Source organism: Pieris napi, chromosome 8 (assembly GCF_905475465.1).
Source record: "Pieris napi chromosome 8, ilPieNapi1.2, whole genome shotgun sequence".
NCBI lineage: Eukaryota > Metazoa > Arthropoda > Insecta > Lepidoptera > Pieridae > Pieris > Pieris napi.
In genome coordinates, this window is record NC_062241.1 from 2482266 (window position 1) to 2501768 (window position 19503).

The following is a 19503-nucleotide window of genomic DNA, read 5'->3' on the forward strand; positions in this document are numbered from 1 at the left end:
GTCATTTAGAATAGTTTTTGACATACGCGAGTTATACTTAGCCAAAGCGTGACTTAAAGTCTTAGAGACTTTATAGCTGCTTATAATGGAGAAATAAGTATTGTAAGAATTACATTAAATTTAGTTTCTCTTTAAAAACAAAACGCAGAAACGCTCTAATTCTACTATACCTAAAGTTATTCCGTAAAAAGCTGAAATATACCTAGTACAGAAATACAAAATAAATACATTAAAGACGCAAATGTTGTATAATAGACCGTTATTTCAGGCCGCATTATGACGACGCTTATCTAAAAAAAAATTTTAAATATATTATTTCCCGTGACGTGCCGTAGCATGGAAACACGCCATGAAAGCCGATAGTAAGTTGTATAGACGTCGTTCAGTCTGTCGGTAACCGCGCGGTAGGAACAATAGCACAATTATAAACACATTTACGACAGTGATTTTTGAAAGTGTGAAATTAAGGTAATTTTCTAATTTTTAAAAATGGAATGTGGCATCTGTGGGCGGAACAAGTGATTTGTGTTTCGTGAATTTTTAATATGTATAAAAATTTAAACAGCAAAAGAGGAAATGATTTTGTTATCGTAAGCTTAATTTAATATTATTATGCTAAATATTTTTTATATTTAACACCGAATTAATAAAAATATTTTTTTATTTATTTATACGGTTTAGTTAATTTTTTATACAAAGTTCGCTTCGTTTCGTATTTTATATATCATTTATAATGATTCTTCTTCGTCAACCATATTCTATACGGTGTAGCTTTAGAAAAACACGGAATATAGAAACTTCCCGCAAGTTCAATCCTGAAGCCAAATCCATTCAACCTGAAACAATTCTTGTATCTTTTTAACTTTTAATTTTATTTTATTTATTATACACCCTTACACACGATTTTCATTACTCACACTGCTAACTTTGATATTATTATTATTATTTTCTACTTAGTATTATTATTGCTTTTTATTATTTTTCTTTGCTACTGAGGCGCAAACTAGCTACTGTGGTTTCTGGCAGAATGATCAGCGCTGTGGAACTTTTTGCTCCTCAGCATAATGCTGAGCCAGGGCCAATTACAACCACAGTACACACACATTGTACGCTAGAAGCGAATCGAATGGCAAAAGGGAATTTTTAATTTTTATTGTTTTTAATGTCTTATTTTATTTTTTTCTTTAAGTATTGTTATTTTGTGTGTTTATGTGTGTGTGTTTTCGTTTGTAATAAATGTTATGTCTATGTCTAACACGGTACACGGGCCAAGGATCTCGTTAAGTTTTACGGACTTTAAAAATATGTATGGCAGATAACGGTATCGAGTTTGGAGTGGTTATTTATTTCGCAATTTTAATGAGCTCCATGTAGCGATTCAGGTTTTAAACTGTGAAAGTATCTTGTTCTTTCTCAGGATTTTGAGTATAAAAGAGAAATTCAATTCTTCAATTCAAACTTTCTTTTTACTTTATAATAATATTTTATTATGATTGTTTCAAATATTATGATATCAACAATTTATTAATACTTTTAAAAGGTTTTTATTTAGTTTTTTACTTAACACCTTCGCCTTACAAAACTGTCTGACGAATATTTACTAACTTGTACTAATTTTAGATTTGTTACTCGAGTTGTTTATATTGTACTATACACAACTAGAGTACTATAAAGCCTTTTTATTTCTATCATCATATATGAGTAGATACATTGCATTCTATCACTCCTCCAATTCTGTCTGAAGTATCTTTGGAACTCCTTACATCTTGATATCAGACGTGCTCAATCTTTTACTTTATTTAAAAATCTTTTTGATCATATTTTATCTTTTGCCTCGTAATTAGCTACTTAATATTAATTGTCACTCATTAACCATTGGATTAGCTTTTAGATTTTTGTTTGTATTATTATGATATTTTTTAGATTTTACTTTGTTTTAGTTACAGTGTTACATGTTATTTTATGTTCTTATTTGAAGATTTATGATTTATTAAAGATTGTTTTTTATTGTTCCAAACTAGGCTTGCCTGGCAGAAATCGCTTGTTAGCGATAAGGCCGCCCGTGACCTTATGTGACCTGTTTTTTATATGTATGTTTTTGTATATGGTAACGAAGTGTAAAAATAAATTATTTTACATACAACATATTTGGTGTAGTGTGTCCTGGGACACGTAGGATTCTAGCTCTCTTCACTTATTTCTTATACCCGGGCAACGTTAGTACACGCAACCCCCGTTGTTTTTTGTAGATCATCCCTACATCACCTGACCTGTCTAGTGACTACTCTTATTTATTTTCGCATCTCAGAGCTGCTAATCAGTAGTGAATCTTGTCCTTATTGTTTTACTTACTCACGGTCATCCGGCGGAGTTTTTAAATTAAGTATGTATTAATTACGGCAATGCACTGTCCTGCGTTCCAGTTATTTATTTATAAGTTTTAAAACAACGTGTATGCATGAAATTATACAAGTAAATATGACATCACATATTTTACACACATACACATGAATTATATTAGAGTATAAGCAGCAGAGAAAAAAAAATAAGCAACCACAAAATAAAATACAAAAATAAAAAGGTGTTTGTTATATTTATATATAGACAATAAAAACCAATATTTTTTCAATCCGAACGTGTAGTTCCAGAGATTAGTGCGTTTAACAAAACCCAAAAACTCTCTAAGTAAGTTACGTGTAGATTTAGTTACGTAACCTAAATTTTTTTATACAATATTGTTTATACGCACACACAGCGGTTTTCACAGCGGCGGTCGCGCTCAAATCTGTCGTGACAGAAAAAAAAATTGTCAAATCGTAACTTGCTTATATAGTAAGAACCAGAATTTATTTTATTTCATTGTCTAATCCTACAAACTTGTAGATCAAAGAGTTATTGATTGCAATTCGGAGGTTGCTTGCGCATTAACCGAATGCTTCTTCTGACATTGTCCAGCAAATCATTGATATATTGCTTCCAGATTGTAGCATCTTTTGACATTTTTTATAAGGCTATATCAGCTATAAAAATCGGGGTTTTTTGCAACGTGGCCTTCCACGCTATCATTAGCAAATGTAATTTTCACTTTCCGGTGCACAGTTCGTTACATATCTTTCATAATACAAGTGAAAGGTATATCGTGCAATAACATATTACTATCATTTTAAAACAGCGATGCGCAATTGTTTTAATTTATTGAGATGAGTTGTTAACAAGTACACGTTGACAATGAAAACGCTAGCGTTTGATTTTGTATTAAATTTATTACACAACCCTTTTGGGATATGTCGAAGTCTAAATCCAAAATGGCGACCAAACTTAACCCTTAACTAAAGCTATTGCTATAGCTTGATTTAAAGATCTATAGGGTAATGCAATATAATTTCTAGCTAAAATAAGTGCAATTACTGCTGTGCTAATTAAATAAAAAACAGATTAATAAATAAAAACATTTTTATGAAATATGTTAACTTTTTAATGTCTATTGTGATATGGAGTCATCGTGTCAATTATTTAATAACGTGACGTGCTGTAATAAAAAAAGAATATAGTCCGTTGCCGTATAATTTAATTATAAAAGCCACCCACCCTAGAATAACCTGCTTTTTAATAATTTTATAATAATTTAACAAACATGTAATATTCAAATAACGGTGACACACATACATTATTTAAAACATTCCTCAAACTTGTCGGTTGTGAATACATTTTGAGTGGGTAGCACAAAATATAGACGATTAATAAGGCCCATATCCTAAAATGTTAATCAAACTTAAATCTAGTATAATAGCAGTCCATTTTTTCTGAATGAATTTTGACATATATGGCTGTGCTCGAGACGAGAGCGTGACTTGAGAAACGAATTAGAATCAGCCTTGCAATTCTGTAACTCACATTTCGAACTCACACAGCGGTTTACACAGCGGCGGTCGCGCTCAAATCAGTCGTAAAGCAAAACCGCTGTGAGAGTTCGAAAAGTGAGTTACAGAATCGCAAGGCTGGACCTAAGTATAGCCAATGTGTCCCTAGTAGTGTGTACGTTGATATTTCTTCAACTACATCTAGTTAGTAATACAGTTAACATTACTAAGCAATATTTTTTTAGGTAACAAAAAATGAGACATCGAGTGAGTGTAGTGAAATGGCCAATAAGACTAAATGTGAGAAACTTCAACACGAGCTCAGCTGATAAACCTGATGGAAGTGAAATCGGTAAGCATTTTATAATGTAAAATCATTAATAAGAAGCTTGCGTAGTATCAATGAGGGTTTTGATACGAATATCACTGTTGTATTGGTGGTTTGAAAATTTGTAGTTATTATATTCATTTCAGTTATTTAAGTCAAAATAGAAGCAAATATAATCTACCAAAACCTACTTAACAGATAGAAAATATAACATAGAAGCCAAAGAAACAGGTGTATATGGAAAAAGTATTACTAAATACATCCAACTATTAAATGCCACTATAGACATCACCATTCTCCAAAAACAGGCCATTCACACCTTAACCATAACCAACTAAGTGCTGGGAGATACAGTATTCCTACATCGAACCACAGGACATGACCAATACATAGACAACAGTTATAAATATTGATATGGGGATTTGCCTTTCTTGATAGTCTCAAGTCTCACTGGCGATACGCTGGCTGTACGCTGTGCAGGTTTTAATCAACCTTTCAATCGCATAATCATAGGAGTAATTATACTTTGTATCGCGCAATACATCGCACACGCATACGAGTTTTATAGTGAACTTCACAGGCTAACTTGCGCAAATCACTTTCCGAGCGGCTTGATCCCTTTGCGTTGCATAGAGATGTGGGGTTTCTCTGCATCTTCTACAGCATTTACTATGTGGAGTGTTCAGACGAGTTCAGATTAATAGCTGCAGCCGAGTTTCCTAATCGGACGTCAAGGCAGAATACAAAATACCTTCCGTATCACCTCGATATCCGTCGTTCCGCAACTGAGCGTTTCTTAAGACAGTTTTTGCCGCGCACCACCACTATGAGGGACTAGCTCCCTTCATGAAAAGAGTACCAGTTCCTAAAAGGCCGACAAAACACTTGCGAGTCTTTTGGCAATGTCTATGCGGTATCACTTAAATGTCAGGTGAGCCTGCCTGTTTTCCCGTTACAAAAAAAAACAATTTACTATTAGTATTTGAACATGGCACACATTACTAGGGCAAACAGTATCGTAATTAATTTCGCCTAAATGTCATTTGTGCTGGGAAACAATAACAGCAAATATTAAAATTTTCTCTGTGTGATTGTGACTCGGATACTTTTAAAGGTATATGTCTAATTAGGTATTGAGTGGAATTGATTTTAATGAACTTACAAATTTCCAAGAGAACCTTGCGTAAGAATAATCCAATATTTGTTCAACATTTGTTGTATGAAGTATTGACTTTGCATACAAATTTTTTAGTCTGTTTTCAAAGCAAATATTATAAGTGTGTGCTTAAGGCGTATTTATTTGATTAATGAAGTACTCGATGTTAATCTGATGTTGAAATAATCTTTAATTGCTGGTAGACTCGCCCGAGGCTGTACTATCGTTTAAAATTAGGCTTTGGTTTATTTAGTTTGAACTAAAACCATTCGTAATTTTCACATATAATCAGTATCATCATCTATTTGATTTTAAAATAAGCATTTCTTTATTAGGTTTATTCGGTTACAACGCATTGAAAACATATAAGTATCTACTACTAAGATCGATCTTTAAATTTAGAGATTGCCTGATAAAAACTTACAAGTTTTTGTCAGGTAAGAATTAATTAATTTTTTTTTATCAAACTCTCGTCAATGGAGATACTAGTCTCACCAGGTAATTTTTCTTTTTGAACGTTATGAACTGAGTAACGGAGTATAAGCAAATGATATCATATTATTTAACTCATTAATAATAACGGTTTTATATCTTTCGATCGATAGCATTAATGTACGGGTCAAGATTAAAGTATACGTGGGCGGATAGCATACATTGGCATACACAAAATTTGGTCTCAGCTGAGTCAAAATTGGGAATGAACTCTCCGCCACTTCATTTAATTCTCATGATTTTTATTTAAAAAACTATTTCTTGCTACAATGTTAATTTATTATTTCAGGATTACCCAGAACACAATGTCCAATTCAAAATCATCGTGCCAGGTCAACGCATGCCGTGTCTACCGCATTCGAAGCTATACACCCTACAGTCAGGAGTTGGGAAGAGGTGCCTGGACCGAAACCACTACCCCTCTTGGGGAATACCTGGCGGTTCATACCTTATATCGGTACGTTTATTTGAACAAATATAAATATTTAATAATATATAACTTTATTCATTTATACCGCTTTAAAGAATAAGGAATTCGTTGGGATCTTTTTAAGTACTATTTTTTTTTAATCTGTAGATATTTAGAAAATTTAAATATTTTATAGAAACAATTCAAGCGCTTCCGGTTACCTTAATTTAGGGATCATCAAAATCTAGACTATAAAATAAGACAGACTTCGTTTCTATACGCCTTTGGTAGTCCTGCGTAGGATTTAAAATTTGGATTCATCATTTATAATTGTGATATTGAAACCTGCTACAAATTTATTTTTTGTGAATCGTATTATTGTAATTATACAGTAATTAACTTATAAGTAGTAATTTTAACCAGTTAAAAAGTAGAACTGCGAACAGGTTTTCAAATTAGGTAATCTTCGGACCGGTTAGTCTTACGAGAAATGATACTTACGAGTATATATAAAGAGAATTATCACCCACTTCTTTCTTCAGGAAACCCACTTTCTGTACCAGTGGTAATAAAATGTCAACTCAAAAGTGGTTTATAATGATAATGTGGTTTTGTGGTACATTATAGATGGTAAAAATATGGCATATTTATCTAATACTTATTATAGTACGGGAGGTAGCAACGTTTGAAAAAAAAGAATTTTAGGTCAGCTGATTTTGTGATATGTCTTCCTTCTTGCACTTCCGGTTAGAGTCTGGGCAATCTGGCTGGCGGTAGCGGTTGCGTTCATTAGTGCGCATCCTATCTGTCCAGGTAATAATCCTGGATTTTAAAAGCATTTTAAGAAGCGTAATTTTTAATTTTTCGTTTTTAAATACGTCTACCTGACATACTTTTTTTATTGCCAGACATTTTACACGTTGCTAACTATGTGCCAGACGCGATTTAATGTTTTTTTTTTATAAAAATTTCAAAGCATTTTAGAATGTCTGTAATTTTAATATTATGTTATTTAAATATAAGAAAAACTGAAAATGAATTTGCCAGACATTAATTTGATTGTTAAGTCTTGAATTGAAATGAAAAGTATTGCAGTATGATGAAGCATTGCATTTTAAGAAGCGTAATTTTTGATTTTTCCTTTTTAAATACGTCTACCTGACATACTTTTTTTATTGCCAGACATTTTTCACATTGCTAACTATGTGCCAGACGCGATTTTAAGTTTTTTTTTTTATAAAAATTTCAAAGCATTTTAGAATGTCTGTAATTTTAATATTATGTTATTTAAATATAAGAAAAACTGAAAATGAATTTGCCAGACATTAATTCGATTGTTAAGTCTTGAATTAAAATGATAAAGTATTGCAGTATGATGAAGCATTGCATTTTAAGAAGCGTAATTTTTAATTTTTCCTTTTTAAATACGTCTACCTGACATACTTTTTTTATTGCCAGACATTTTTCACATTGCTAACTATGTGCCAGACGCGATTTTAAGTTTTTTTTTTATAAAAATTTCAAAGCATTTTAGAATGTCTGTAATTTTAATATTATGTTATTTAAATATAAGAAAAACTGAAAATGAATTTGCCAGACATTAATTCGATTGTTAAGTCTTGAATTAAAATGATAAAGTATTGCAGTATGATGAAGCATTGCATTTTAAGAAGCGTAATTTTTAATTTTTCCTTTTTAAATACGTCTACCTGACATACTTTTTTTATTGCCAGACATTTTTCACGTTGCTAACTATGTGCCAGACGCGATTTTAAGTTTTTTTTTTATAAAAATTTCAAAGCATTTTAGAATGTCTGTAATTTTAATATTATGTTATTTAAATATAAGAAAAACTGAAAATGAATTTGCCAGACATTAATTCGATTGTTAAGTCTTGAATTAAAATGATAAAGTATTGCAGTATGATGAAGCATTGCATTTTAAGAAGCGTAATTTTTAATTTTTCCTTTTTAAATACGTCTACCTGACATACTTTTTTTATTGCCAGACATTTTTCACGTTGCTAACTATGTGCCAGACGCGATTTTAAGTTTTTTTTTTATAAAAATTTCAAAGCATTTTAGAATGTCTGTAATTTTAATATTATGTTATTTAAATATAAGAAAAACTGAAAATGAATTTGCCAGACATTAATTCGATTGTTAAGTCTTCAATTAAAATGAAAAAGTATTGCAGTATGATGAAGCATTGCATTTTAAGAAGCGTAATTTTAGATTTTTCCTTTTTAAATACGTCTGCCTGACATACTTTTTTTATTGCCAGACATTTTTCACATTGCTAACTATAATAATAATATAATAATAATAATATAATGCTTGTAGTACGAGCATAAAAAGGAAGATAAAATTAGATTAAAATTAATAATCAATACTTTATTTAAATTGTCCTAATTACTAAATGTAAGTTATGAATAATTAATATTAAGTTTTCAAGTTGTTTTAGCCTATAGTGACGTCACAAAAAAGAAAATTCAATTAATTTTCAGTTTTTCTTATACATATGTATGTATTTAAATAACATAATATTAAAATTACAGACATTCTAAAATGCTTTGAAATTTTTATAAAAAAAAAAACTTAAAATCGCGTCTGGCACATAGTTAGCAATGTGAAAAATGTCTGGCAATAAAAAAAGTATGTCAGGTAGACGTATTTAAAAAGGAAAAATCAAAAATTACGCTTCTTGAAATGCAATGCTTCATCATACTGCAATACTTTATCATTTTAATTCAAGACTTAACAATCGAATTAATGTCTGGCAAATTCATTTTCAGTTTTTCTTATATTTAAATAACATACTATTAAAATTACAGACATTCTAAAATACTTTGAAATTTTTATAAAAATAAAACTTAAAATCGCGTCTGGCACATAGTTAGCAACGTGTAAAATGTCTGGCAATAAAAAAAGTATGTCAGGTAGACGTATTTAAAAACGAAAAATTAAAAATTACGCTTCTTAAAATGCTTTTAAAATCCAGGATTATTACCTGGACAGATAGGATGCGCACTAATGAACGCAACCACTACCGCCAGCCAGATTGCCCAGACTCTAACCGGAAGTGCAAGAAGGAAGACATATCACAAAATCAGCTGACCTGAAATTCTTTCTCGAAAACGTTGCTACCTCCCGTACTATTAAGTATTAAATATTCCAAAATTGAAAATTATTAACGTAAATTTTTCAAATTTAATACAATTAATGTAATTTATATAAAGATATTATATACCTACATATTAGCTTATACAGTTTCTTCTTGTTTTCCTTTCTAAAAGTTTTTTGAAGAAGTGTGCTGAAAAGTAAATAAAAGTAGTGTAACGGTAATTACACTCATTCTAACAAAAGCATCCGTCTAGGCCAAAGGCCGGCAACGCACTTGTGAGCCCTCTGGCAATGTAAGTGTCGATGGGCTAAGTATCACTCTTTTCATCTCAGCGTAAATACAATTATTTTGAATGAAACTAATTAAAAAGATACAACTACAAAACAATACAGGCAGTATTTCAATTTTATATGTAAACTGTGACATAAGAGAACTTTAGATGCGAAACCAATATCACCTAAATGGTAATTATTCACACAAATATATAAACATGACGCTGTATGCTCGTGCAATTCCATCATAGTACAACATTTCAATTATAAACTAAATATATAGCGATTAGCAATACCATGTAATTAAAAAAAATTACGCACAAAATTTGTGCATTTTATCTTATAATATATTTCTCCTAGAAAATAATAATTAATTATTGTATTTTTATGTTACTTTTTAAATAACAATTAATTGTTATATAAAATGTAAAGTTAATGTTATCGTACATTAAAATACCATTACTTGAAATACTACACTGTGCAGGATTCGCACAGATGATAAGGTATTCTTGCAGTGCAGATGCGGCCGTAGTTTAAACGTAAGAGTCGCATCATTGGATTTAAAAGCAGGGTCACAGAAAGAGCAGAAAGATTTAATAGGAGTAGATATTCCCTGCTCCTGTCTCCTTTTTTATGTAAAAAACGGGCAGGAGTCTCACGTGATGTTAAGTAATACCACCGCCCATAGATACACCTCACCAGAGGGATTGCAAGTGCGATTCCGACCTTTAAAATTCCGCCCTATGTAATCTATACTTTATTGGGTTTGAGCGTAATAGTTATGCCGTTGATTACCAGGCAGAATGCGAGAGTGACCCCAGAGCGTCTCTAACGCCTTGTAGGAGCTACCCATGGTGGTTTTAGTGGGTATTGCGTGTGGGTCAAGCGTCACACAACCGTGCTACTTACGGGGAACGAGATGCGCAAATATATTTTTAACTCGGAAATAAAAAATGGCTTTCTTTATTTATAAATATTTTGAATACAAATTACCCTTAGTATTTCTTCTTTTTTCGTTTTCCTTACTAGCCTGGAAGAGATCGCTTGTTAGCGATAAGGCTACCCGTTGCATCTCTAACAAATTATGTTATTATAATGTAACGAAGTTTAAATAAATATTAAAACTAAATTATAAAAATTGAGTTTCGTTCCAAAATACATTTATAATATTAGTACATACGTAGATAAGTATTTATTATTACTTCATATCCCTTATCTAAAAATATAAGAGTCTTATCATAATAATATTATTAAAAATAACAGACAACATATAAGACAAGAAATAAATAACATTATAGTAACTTTTACGTCTTTCATTATTTCTCCATTCGTATGCATATGGAAGCGTGTCACCAATGTCATTCCAATTCGGAATACTAAATTGTTTCATAATATACTAATGATTTGTAATAATGATTTGGGGGCAAGGTGACAAGCTGTAGGATGTTTTTGAATGGTTATCTATTTCATTTGTTTTATTTATTATAGTTTTCCACATCAGACATAGTACTAAATCTACGGCACATTTTACAAAATCTTCCTATCTAAAATGTATGACAATTCAGGTAAACAAAAGTGTGTGTAGTGTGTGTGTGTTACAAAAAAAAATATTAAAAAAATCATCATTGTTTAAAAAATTTCCAATTTCCAATTTTTTTGGATTATTTGGCAGCGTCATAGTGCGTATGGGATGTTTTTAATTACTTAGAAGTTTAGTAAAAAACGTATTATAAATGTTAATTACGCACTCACTTAATCTTTAAGAAGTTAAGCGCTCTCTAGTCGTGTGTTGGAAGCTGACTCCAACGGAAAGTTTAAATGCGCAATTACGGCGATAATATCGTAAGTTAAATGTCTTAGAGCCGTGTTGGCCTAGTGGCTTCAGCGCGCGACTCTCAGCCCTGATGTCGTAGGTTCGATTCCCGGCTGTGCACCAAGGGATTTTCTTTTGATGGGCGCATTTAACTTTCGCTCGAACGGTAAAGGAAATCACCGTGAGGAAACCGGCTTGTCTGAGACCAAAAAAGTCGACGGCGTGTCAAGCACAGGAGGCTGATCACCTACTTGCCTATTAGATGACATTAAACAAATACAGAAATCTGAGGCCCAAACCTACAAATGTTGTATCGGCTAAATAAAAATATCGATATAATAGATTTATAAAAGTGACTTCATATTTTATTTATAACTGGGTTAAGATTATCAGACCTAGTTTTAATTAATAAAACAATTGTTCGGTAAATTTTTTCCTCGTCTAATAATGTTTTAATCATTAGGGTAACAAGCCAAGGCTCTATATTTCTGCTTGCTTAGGTTTTCTCAGTTTTATAAAGAAACTAGCTGACCCGACAAACGTTGTTTCGCCATGTATATTATTTCTAGGAAACATTTTGTTAGTTCGATAAAAATAACTATCTACTATAATAAAAAATAGAGGTTGATTGAGAAAGGTGGAAATTAAGGGTTGTATGTATGTATTTAATAATGCAATAAAATAAAATAAAATGATAACCAAAAATAGTTAAATTTTTTTGAGGTGGACACCCCTTATCACTTTGGGGTTTGAAAGATAGACAGTAGCCGATTCTCATACTTACTGAATATGCATATAAAATGTCATAAGAATCAGTTAAGCCGTTTCGGAGGAGTATGAGAACGAACATTGTGACACGAGAATTTTATATATTAGATTTTATCCAGTTGCAGACAGAATGACTCGCAAAGAGCGGCCTTGCTTACGAATTATGCTATTATAGTTTGCATTTAATATTAAGTTGTTTATTCTTTTGTATTATACATGTTTGATATTCGGACCCTTATAACGGACCAGGTTAAAACTCGTGGTTAAAGTTCGTGTAACAAGTAATGTGTTCAAGATAGTAGATGAAAAATGTTATATTAGCGACTTATGTAACCTAACATTAGTTAAGTTACACACCTTTTTGTTAATATTTAGAAGCGTATACAAAATGTAAACAATCATCGCACACTTGGAGCCAATATGAACCCTTTAGTTTTTACCAAACTCATAAATTGTATTTTAACATTCTCGTTTCCTATAATGTCCAATAAAATAAGTGTCACTTAGATTTACGAACTCTAAGGGTCTGTTTCACGATGTACGGATAAGTTCTACATAAGTTCCAAATTAGCTATTTATTACTTATTGGTAGGATAAACACTATTGTTGCGTTTCACGACTGTCAGATAGCGCTATTCGTCACATAAAGTCCATCATAAGTTATGAGTCCGATGAATGTCAAATAGCACAATTTCTCTTCCAAATAATTTATGTGTTGCATAGCTATTTGGTACTTTATCCATACATTGTGAAATAGACCCTAAGTCAAGTTAGTTTCTTGTTAATCCAGCGTCGCAACCCCACTACCTCTAATATTATTTAGTGTTTTATTTTTAATGTATCTGAACATATCCAAACAACAACCGCCACCGAACTTAACTAGCGGTTAACAAAATTAAAAAAAAACTCTTTTTGTCAGTTTAAAGTTAAAATTTGCCCACATATCATTGAGATTGTTTGTAACATATTACTTTGAATTATTTCTCATAATATTTCCAGGTGGCTATTCTGTAGAACACGTTGACAAAGTATGTATGTCACTCCGTCAGCAGTATGGGAAATGTGTCAAAATCGCTGGACTTCTTGGCAGACCGGATATGCTGTTTGTGTTTGATGCTGGTGAGGTCGAGAGGGTATTTCGAAGCGAAGATGCTGCACCGCATCGGTAATTATATTATACAGAAAGTGTTACATTAAAATAATCCAGTGTTTCAACAACCCTGGATATTTAATTTTTTAATACATCTATATTAGAGACTGTAAGTAGTGTTGAATAACACTACTTACAGTCTCTAATAAATGGAAGACACTCTGTTTTTGTGTTCTATTTTTTCACTTACCACTGTTTAGCACTTAATAATATTATATTTATACACTTTTATTTTAGACCACCAATGCCATCTTTAAATTACTACAAGCACACTCTGAGAAAGGACTTTTTTGGCGCCGAGAAAGATTGCGCAGGCGTGATCGCCGTGTAAGTATACTACAAAATTTCAAGCATCTATTAAAACATACTTAAGTGTAATTTAAATTTTTATAACTCTGTACATATAGTATTTTGTTATTTTTATATAACTAAAACCTACACATAACATTTCTTAACCTACATAGTAATAATAAAAAAAAGTTAAAACAAATTAAAAAAGTTTGGTCACTGGGGTTACCCCAGTGGGGTAGTGCCAGTTCTTCTTACCCGCTCTACGCCCTTGACTTGCGAACTGGTAGTTAATGTAAATTTACAATTAATTTAACTTCTTTCTGACAATTCATAAGTGTACTTGTTTACCTACATGAATAAAGATATTTTGAGTTTGAGTTTTGAGTGTACCTATAACGCTGGCAGCATTTCCTCGATGAGATACTTAGTCGTTGAGCGAGAAAAGCACCAGTTCTGGTCACCGGTACTATGTACCAGGCGCACACTCAAACTTTAATTAGCGCCTGTGCACCAGACCCCACAACCGAATTTTTCAATTAATATTTAATAATACATAAAAGAAATTGTCTTGGATTTGTGCGAGTTCTTCTACTATATTTAAACTTTTTTTTTACATTACTAGACTAAAGTTATACAGTAGTCATCCATATAATAGACATAAGTGTTTTCGTTTGATGAAGTTTTATTTAAAATAATATTGTTTGCACAGTCATGGCGACTCTTGGGCGGCGTTTCGTACGAAGGTTTCGCGAGTCGCTCTCAGTACTGGCGCAGCTGCCCAGTATACGGAACAAGTAGCGGATGTCGCTGATAGCTTTATTCAAAGGTTTGATTACTGTATATGTGGCTAGAAAGTTACTACCGATTATTTATTTATATATAATCTTTAAACAACTCAACAATAGTCATTTGATACTCTACTTGGTCTTATCTTTTCTACAATGGGTGAAATTTAAGAATTGAAAATGTATATTTTATTTTATATATTTGTTTCGTAATCCTACAGCAAACATAATACAGCCAAATATCCATATTTTATTTTTAATAATATACAAAAAGTTTCAATCATTTACGAAAATAAAAAATCAATAAGTATTTAATACATTTAACTAGGTCATACTGTGTTGTGTTGTGTGATTACGTAAAGGTGTGGGTGTGTTCATGGGTGTGCTCATGATGCAGGTGATTTAGTGCTATGGATATCCTTAATACTCCTTAAACATATCCCGCGATAGTTTAGTTTAGTACAAGTCAAGGCTTAAATAGCATGCGTAGCATTGCATAGCGTTGTATGGGTATTTAACCCATAGTCTATGGAATTGTTACAATTCAAGATTTATTAAGAAAATTTAATTTTCAGGATACGAGAAATACGAGATGAGAATTCGGAGACTCCAGACGATTTCCTCAACGACATACATAAATGGTCATTGGAATGTGAGCTATTATTTTAATTATACAAATTATTATATTATATATTGTACATACGAGTACATATGACATATTGAAAATCAAGTAATTTAAATTCGAAGCAGCAAATGACAGCCATAGCATAACACTTAAGCGGACCATAGACGAACCGGACGGATATTGCAGTCGGTCTTGATTGTAACATGCGGTCCGTCTATGGCCCGCTTAACTTGACTTTAGAAACAAAGTAAAATAAAACAATACACACATGACGGAATTAAATTATATTTACTTACTGAAGAAGTTATCCGGGAAACAAATGATTAAAATAGATTTTACAATTATTATTAATTATATTTATAATTATATTTGAAATTTATCAAAATTGTTCTGACCACATTAACCGCTGCTACGAGAAGTCGAGTCTAAGTATCAATGTCAAATTGAATTGGTTTTTATAATCTGAGAATCTTACCATTAGTATTATAGACACTAATTAATCGTTCTTCAAGCTTAACTTTATTTTATTTCCAGCTCTTGGCTTAATAGCGCTCGACACGCGACTTGGCTGCTTCTCCTCTAGCGAAGGTTCAGACAGCCAGCGTCTGATCAATGCTGTCCATACATTCTTCCTCTGTGTAGGAGAGTTGGAACTGAGAACTCCCTGGTGGAGGATATATCCCACTGCGATGTTTAGGAGATATGTGGCGGCGCTTGATACAATACTTAGGTAAGATTCAACAATGATGAGATGAATAGTTGTCGAAGATTATTGGAGGTTAAAAAAAATATTTATACACTTTACGAGGGAAAGGGCAAGCTTAATTATCTCCAAAAAGCTTGGTGTGCTCAGCAAGGCAAGACGGTGCCGGTATGACGGACGGTGCGGTTCTCTCCGGGACACCGCTTGCAACTGTATAAAGCGCAAATTCGGCCCCATATGGAGTACTGTTCTCACCTTTGGGCGGGAACTCTCCAGTACCAGCTCCTTCTCTTGACCGTATTCAACGAAGAGCGGTTTAAATCGTCGAGGACCTTTCCGAGCGGCTTGATTCCTTGGCGTTAAGTAGAGATGTGGGGTCACTCTGCATCTTCTACCGCATTTACCATGGAGAGTGTTCAAAGGAGTTCTTCGGATTAATACCTGCAGCTGAGTTTCATAATCAGACGTCACCTAAATATTTAGACTGCATAAATAAATAAATATTTTTTTTTAATTTTATTTATTTCAGTGTTACATTAAAGCACGTAGAGAGGGCGCTAGAATCAAGTGAGAAAGTAAGCAATAAATCTCTCCTTCAAGACCTCGTGACCGCTGCCGGGTCCAGGGTCGCTGCAGTGGCTGCACTGGATATGTTCCTCGTAGGAATTGATACGGTAAGCTATATTTAAGGTTTAAAAATTAGTGCTAATTTAAATGCAAACGTTACTTGGTACTTGCTGCTGAATACAAATTTAATAGTAAGAGTATAATGTTATTTACAGACATCCAATGCCGTAGCATCAACATTGTACCAGCTTTCATCTCGCCCAGAAGTTCAAGAAAGGCTGTATGAAGAGATTTCGAGTGTGGTACAGGGGCGGCAATTAAAGGCGGGCGATATAAGCCAAATGCCTTATTTAAAAGCCTGCGTTAAGGAAGTTTTGAGGTAGGACACATTATACTTCTTTTGAAAACTATTTTTGTCTATTTTCCTTAGTTTACGCAATTACTAAACATACAAAAATCTACTTTCTCTCTCTGACCACGATTGCTGTGAAGCATTCTTAACATCGTTACTTGATGTAATTAGTGTTATCAATAATATTATTCTATTTTCTGGGAGAATTTTTGCTAAAACAGGTACTTACATATGTTTAATACAGAGGCGGTTGGGTATTGTAGTTCCGTAACACCATTTTTTAAAGGCAAACTTGGTTGAAGAAGTTTTCGACAGAGGTAATATTCGATAAAAATTGGTTTAGCCGGGAACTGAACCCAGGATTGCCGGATTATACGTGAACAATGCCTCGATGGATTTCATATTAACGATCTTTCGACACGAAACCATTTTACCAGCTTATTATTACACAGTTAAATAAACTAAAATGAAATCGTATGATCTATACGCAGTATATATTATTAATTATGTTTATTAATATCTTATTTATATTTTCAGGTTATATCCAGTAGTTTTAGGCAACGGGAGACAATTGACCAAAGATACTGTCATATGTGGATATAAAATTCCTCAAGGCGTAAGTTTATAGAATCCTTAAAACAAATTACATATAAATTTACATATTCCTTCGTTCTGTCGAGGCGCTTTTCATAACCTGATAGGAGGAACCTCAATCGACTTTTGATATCGATATTTGTTAATTTTAAATGAACTCACCACTTTGAAACTTCGTTGGCGCGATTCAGAGCTTGTTGTTATTGTACTGAATGTTTTATTTATTTACGTTAATTCCTTGATTTTATTGATTTATTTTATTTGAAATTGCACGGAAAAACCTAAAAACACTTTCTATGGTGGCATAGCAAAATGTTCTATATTGGTATGTAGCTAATAAAAAGGGAGGCTAAGTAAAAAAATAATCTTAAGGCGAAACTAAAGTCGCTAGTAATAAATAGTATTCTCCGAAACGACATCAGTAATATTATTATTTTTACTAAAATATTGTTTTGTGAATTCAAATAGTTTTCATCTTAGTTTTCAAAGAAGAAACAAACCCAAAAGTGATATATTTCTTAAAACAAAAAATATGTATTGCAGACTCAAGTTATTTTCCAACACTACGTTATGGGCAATAGCGATGAATATTTCGCGGATGCGCAAGAGTTCCGTCCCGAACGATGGCTTCAAAAGTCGTCATACAAACACCCATTTGCGTCTTTGCCTTTTGGATTCGGCAGGCGGATGTGTTTGGGGCGAAGATTTGCAGAACTGGAAATGCATGTTATGATTTGCAAGGTATATTATATTCTTCATATTATAATTTACATTAATATTTGTTAATGAGGTATCAGAGTGAGACGGGAGAGAGAAAGATGATAGATGAATATTACGTAATATCGGCTCTTACTAGTAGAAAATCAAATGACGACAACTGAATTAATCTACTTGAAAAACTACATTATCATCTTCTAGTCTTAATATGTTTCTTGTATGTTGTCTTTACCGTTATTTGGCAAAGAGAAAGAGGTATTTTTAAGCGTGTCTAACAAATAGTTTTTGCCGCGCACGACCACTTTGTGGAACCAGCTGCCCACTAAATTATTTCCGAACCAATTTGACTTAGGGTCCTTCAAGAAAAGAGCGTACCAATTCTTAAAAGGCCGGCAACGCACTCGCGAGCCCTCTGGCATTGAGAGTGTCCATGGGCGGCGGTATCACTTACCATCAGGTGAGCCTCCTGTCCGTTTGCCCTGTTCTATAAAAAAGACTGGTATGCTTTGCCTAATACCGGGAAAAGAATCGAGCCATGTAATTCGTATTTTTTGATTTCCACACTAACAAAATAGGGAATGTTTCAAACGTAGTTAGGTTTCAGCTAACTTTTTTGTAACTAAGACTAATTTTTTCTACAATCAAGTATACAGTATTTACAATTTTCTTATCCTACAAGTAATAATAAGAATTATTAAAAAGAAAATCAAAACAAATTTAAAAAGTTTGGTCCCTGTGGTAGTGTACCTTTAACGCTGGCAGCATTTCCTCGCTGTATTGCGATACTTATTCGTTGAGCCAGGAAAGTACCAGCTCTGGGGTCACCGGTACTATCTACTAGGCTCCAACTTAAATCTTTAATAAGCGTCTGTGCACTTGAACCCCACGGCCCAAGAGTCTCTACTCCAAAGGGAACAAAATCGAAGTTGGAGGAAAGACTTATATTTGTGACGTTTTCTATTTTTTGTAACTTGTGTTTTTATTACAGATTATTCAAAACTACAAAATGGAGTATCACCACAAGCCTCTGGATTACCACATTTATCCGATGTATACGCCAGATGGACCATTGAGAATTAAGTTTATTGAACGATAGCTTTGAGTTTAATTTAAATAATATGTTAACGAATTTACTGTTAATAAATATTGTATATAATTTATGCATTGTGTTTTATTAGTGCAAACAATTTCTTTAAAATTTCGAAGCTTTGTAAGAAATTGGCATTTGTTTCCGTAATAATAAAGCTGCGTTGGCTTCAACGTGCCACTCTTATCCCTGAGGTTGTAGGTTCGATCCCGAGTTGTGCACCAATGAACTTTCTTTGTATATGCGCATTTATCATTTGCTAGAACGGTGAATGAGGAAACCAGCTTGTTATACACCCAAAAACTCGACGGCGTGTGTCAGGCTCACGAGGCTGATCACCTACTTATGAAGTAAATATAGGTATTTTTGTAGTTATAGTAATTAATTATATATTATACCGAAGTAAATGTA

General features: G+C 32.7%; 1 protein-coding gene across 3 annotated transcripts; it reads left to right on the plus strand.

Moving 5' to 3' along the window:
- Positions 1–361: 361 nt before the first annotated feature.
- On the plus strand, positions 362–19165 carry LOC125051558 (probable cytochrome P450 49a1). Of its 3 annotated transcripts, none has more exons than XM_047651963.1 (13): positions 362–468; positions 4106–4212; positions 6126–6293; positions 13221–13386; positions 13609–13698; positions 14372–14488; positions 15023–15099; positions 15607–15802; positions 16305–16449; positions 16558–16721; positions 17232–17310; positions 17832–18029; positions 18994–19165. In XM_047651963.1, the coding sequence occupies exons 2-13, from the start codon at positions 4116–4118 to the stop codon at positions 19099–19101; spliced, it is 1605 nt and encodes a 534-aa protein (XP_047507919.1). In that variant the 5' UTR covers positions 362–468; positions 4106–4115; the 3' UTR covers positions 19102–19165. The 3 variants fall into 3 exon arrangements, with proteins under 3 accessions (XP_047507919.1, XP_047507921.1, XP_047507920.1); XM_047651965.1 differs by lacking the exon at positions 362–468 and adding an exon at positions 525–547; XM_047651964.1 differs by lacking the exon at positions 362–468 and adding an exon at positions 567–590.
- Positions 19166–19503: the final 338 nt, after the last annotated feature.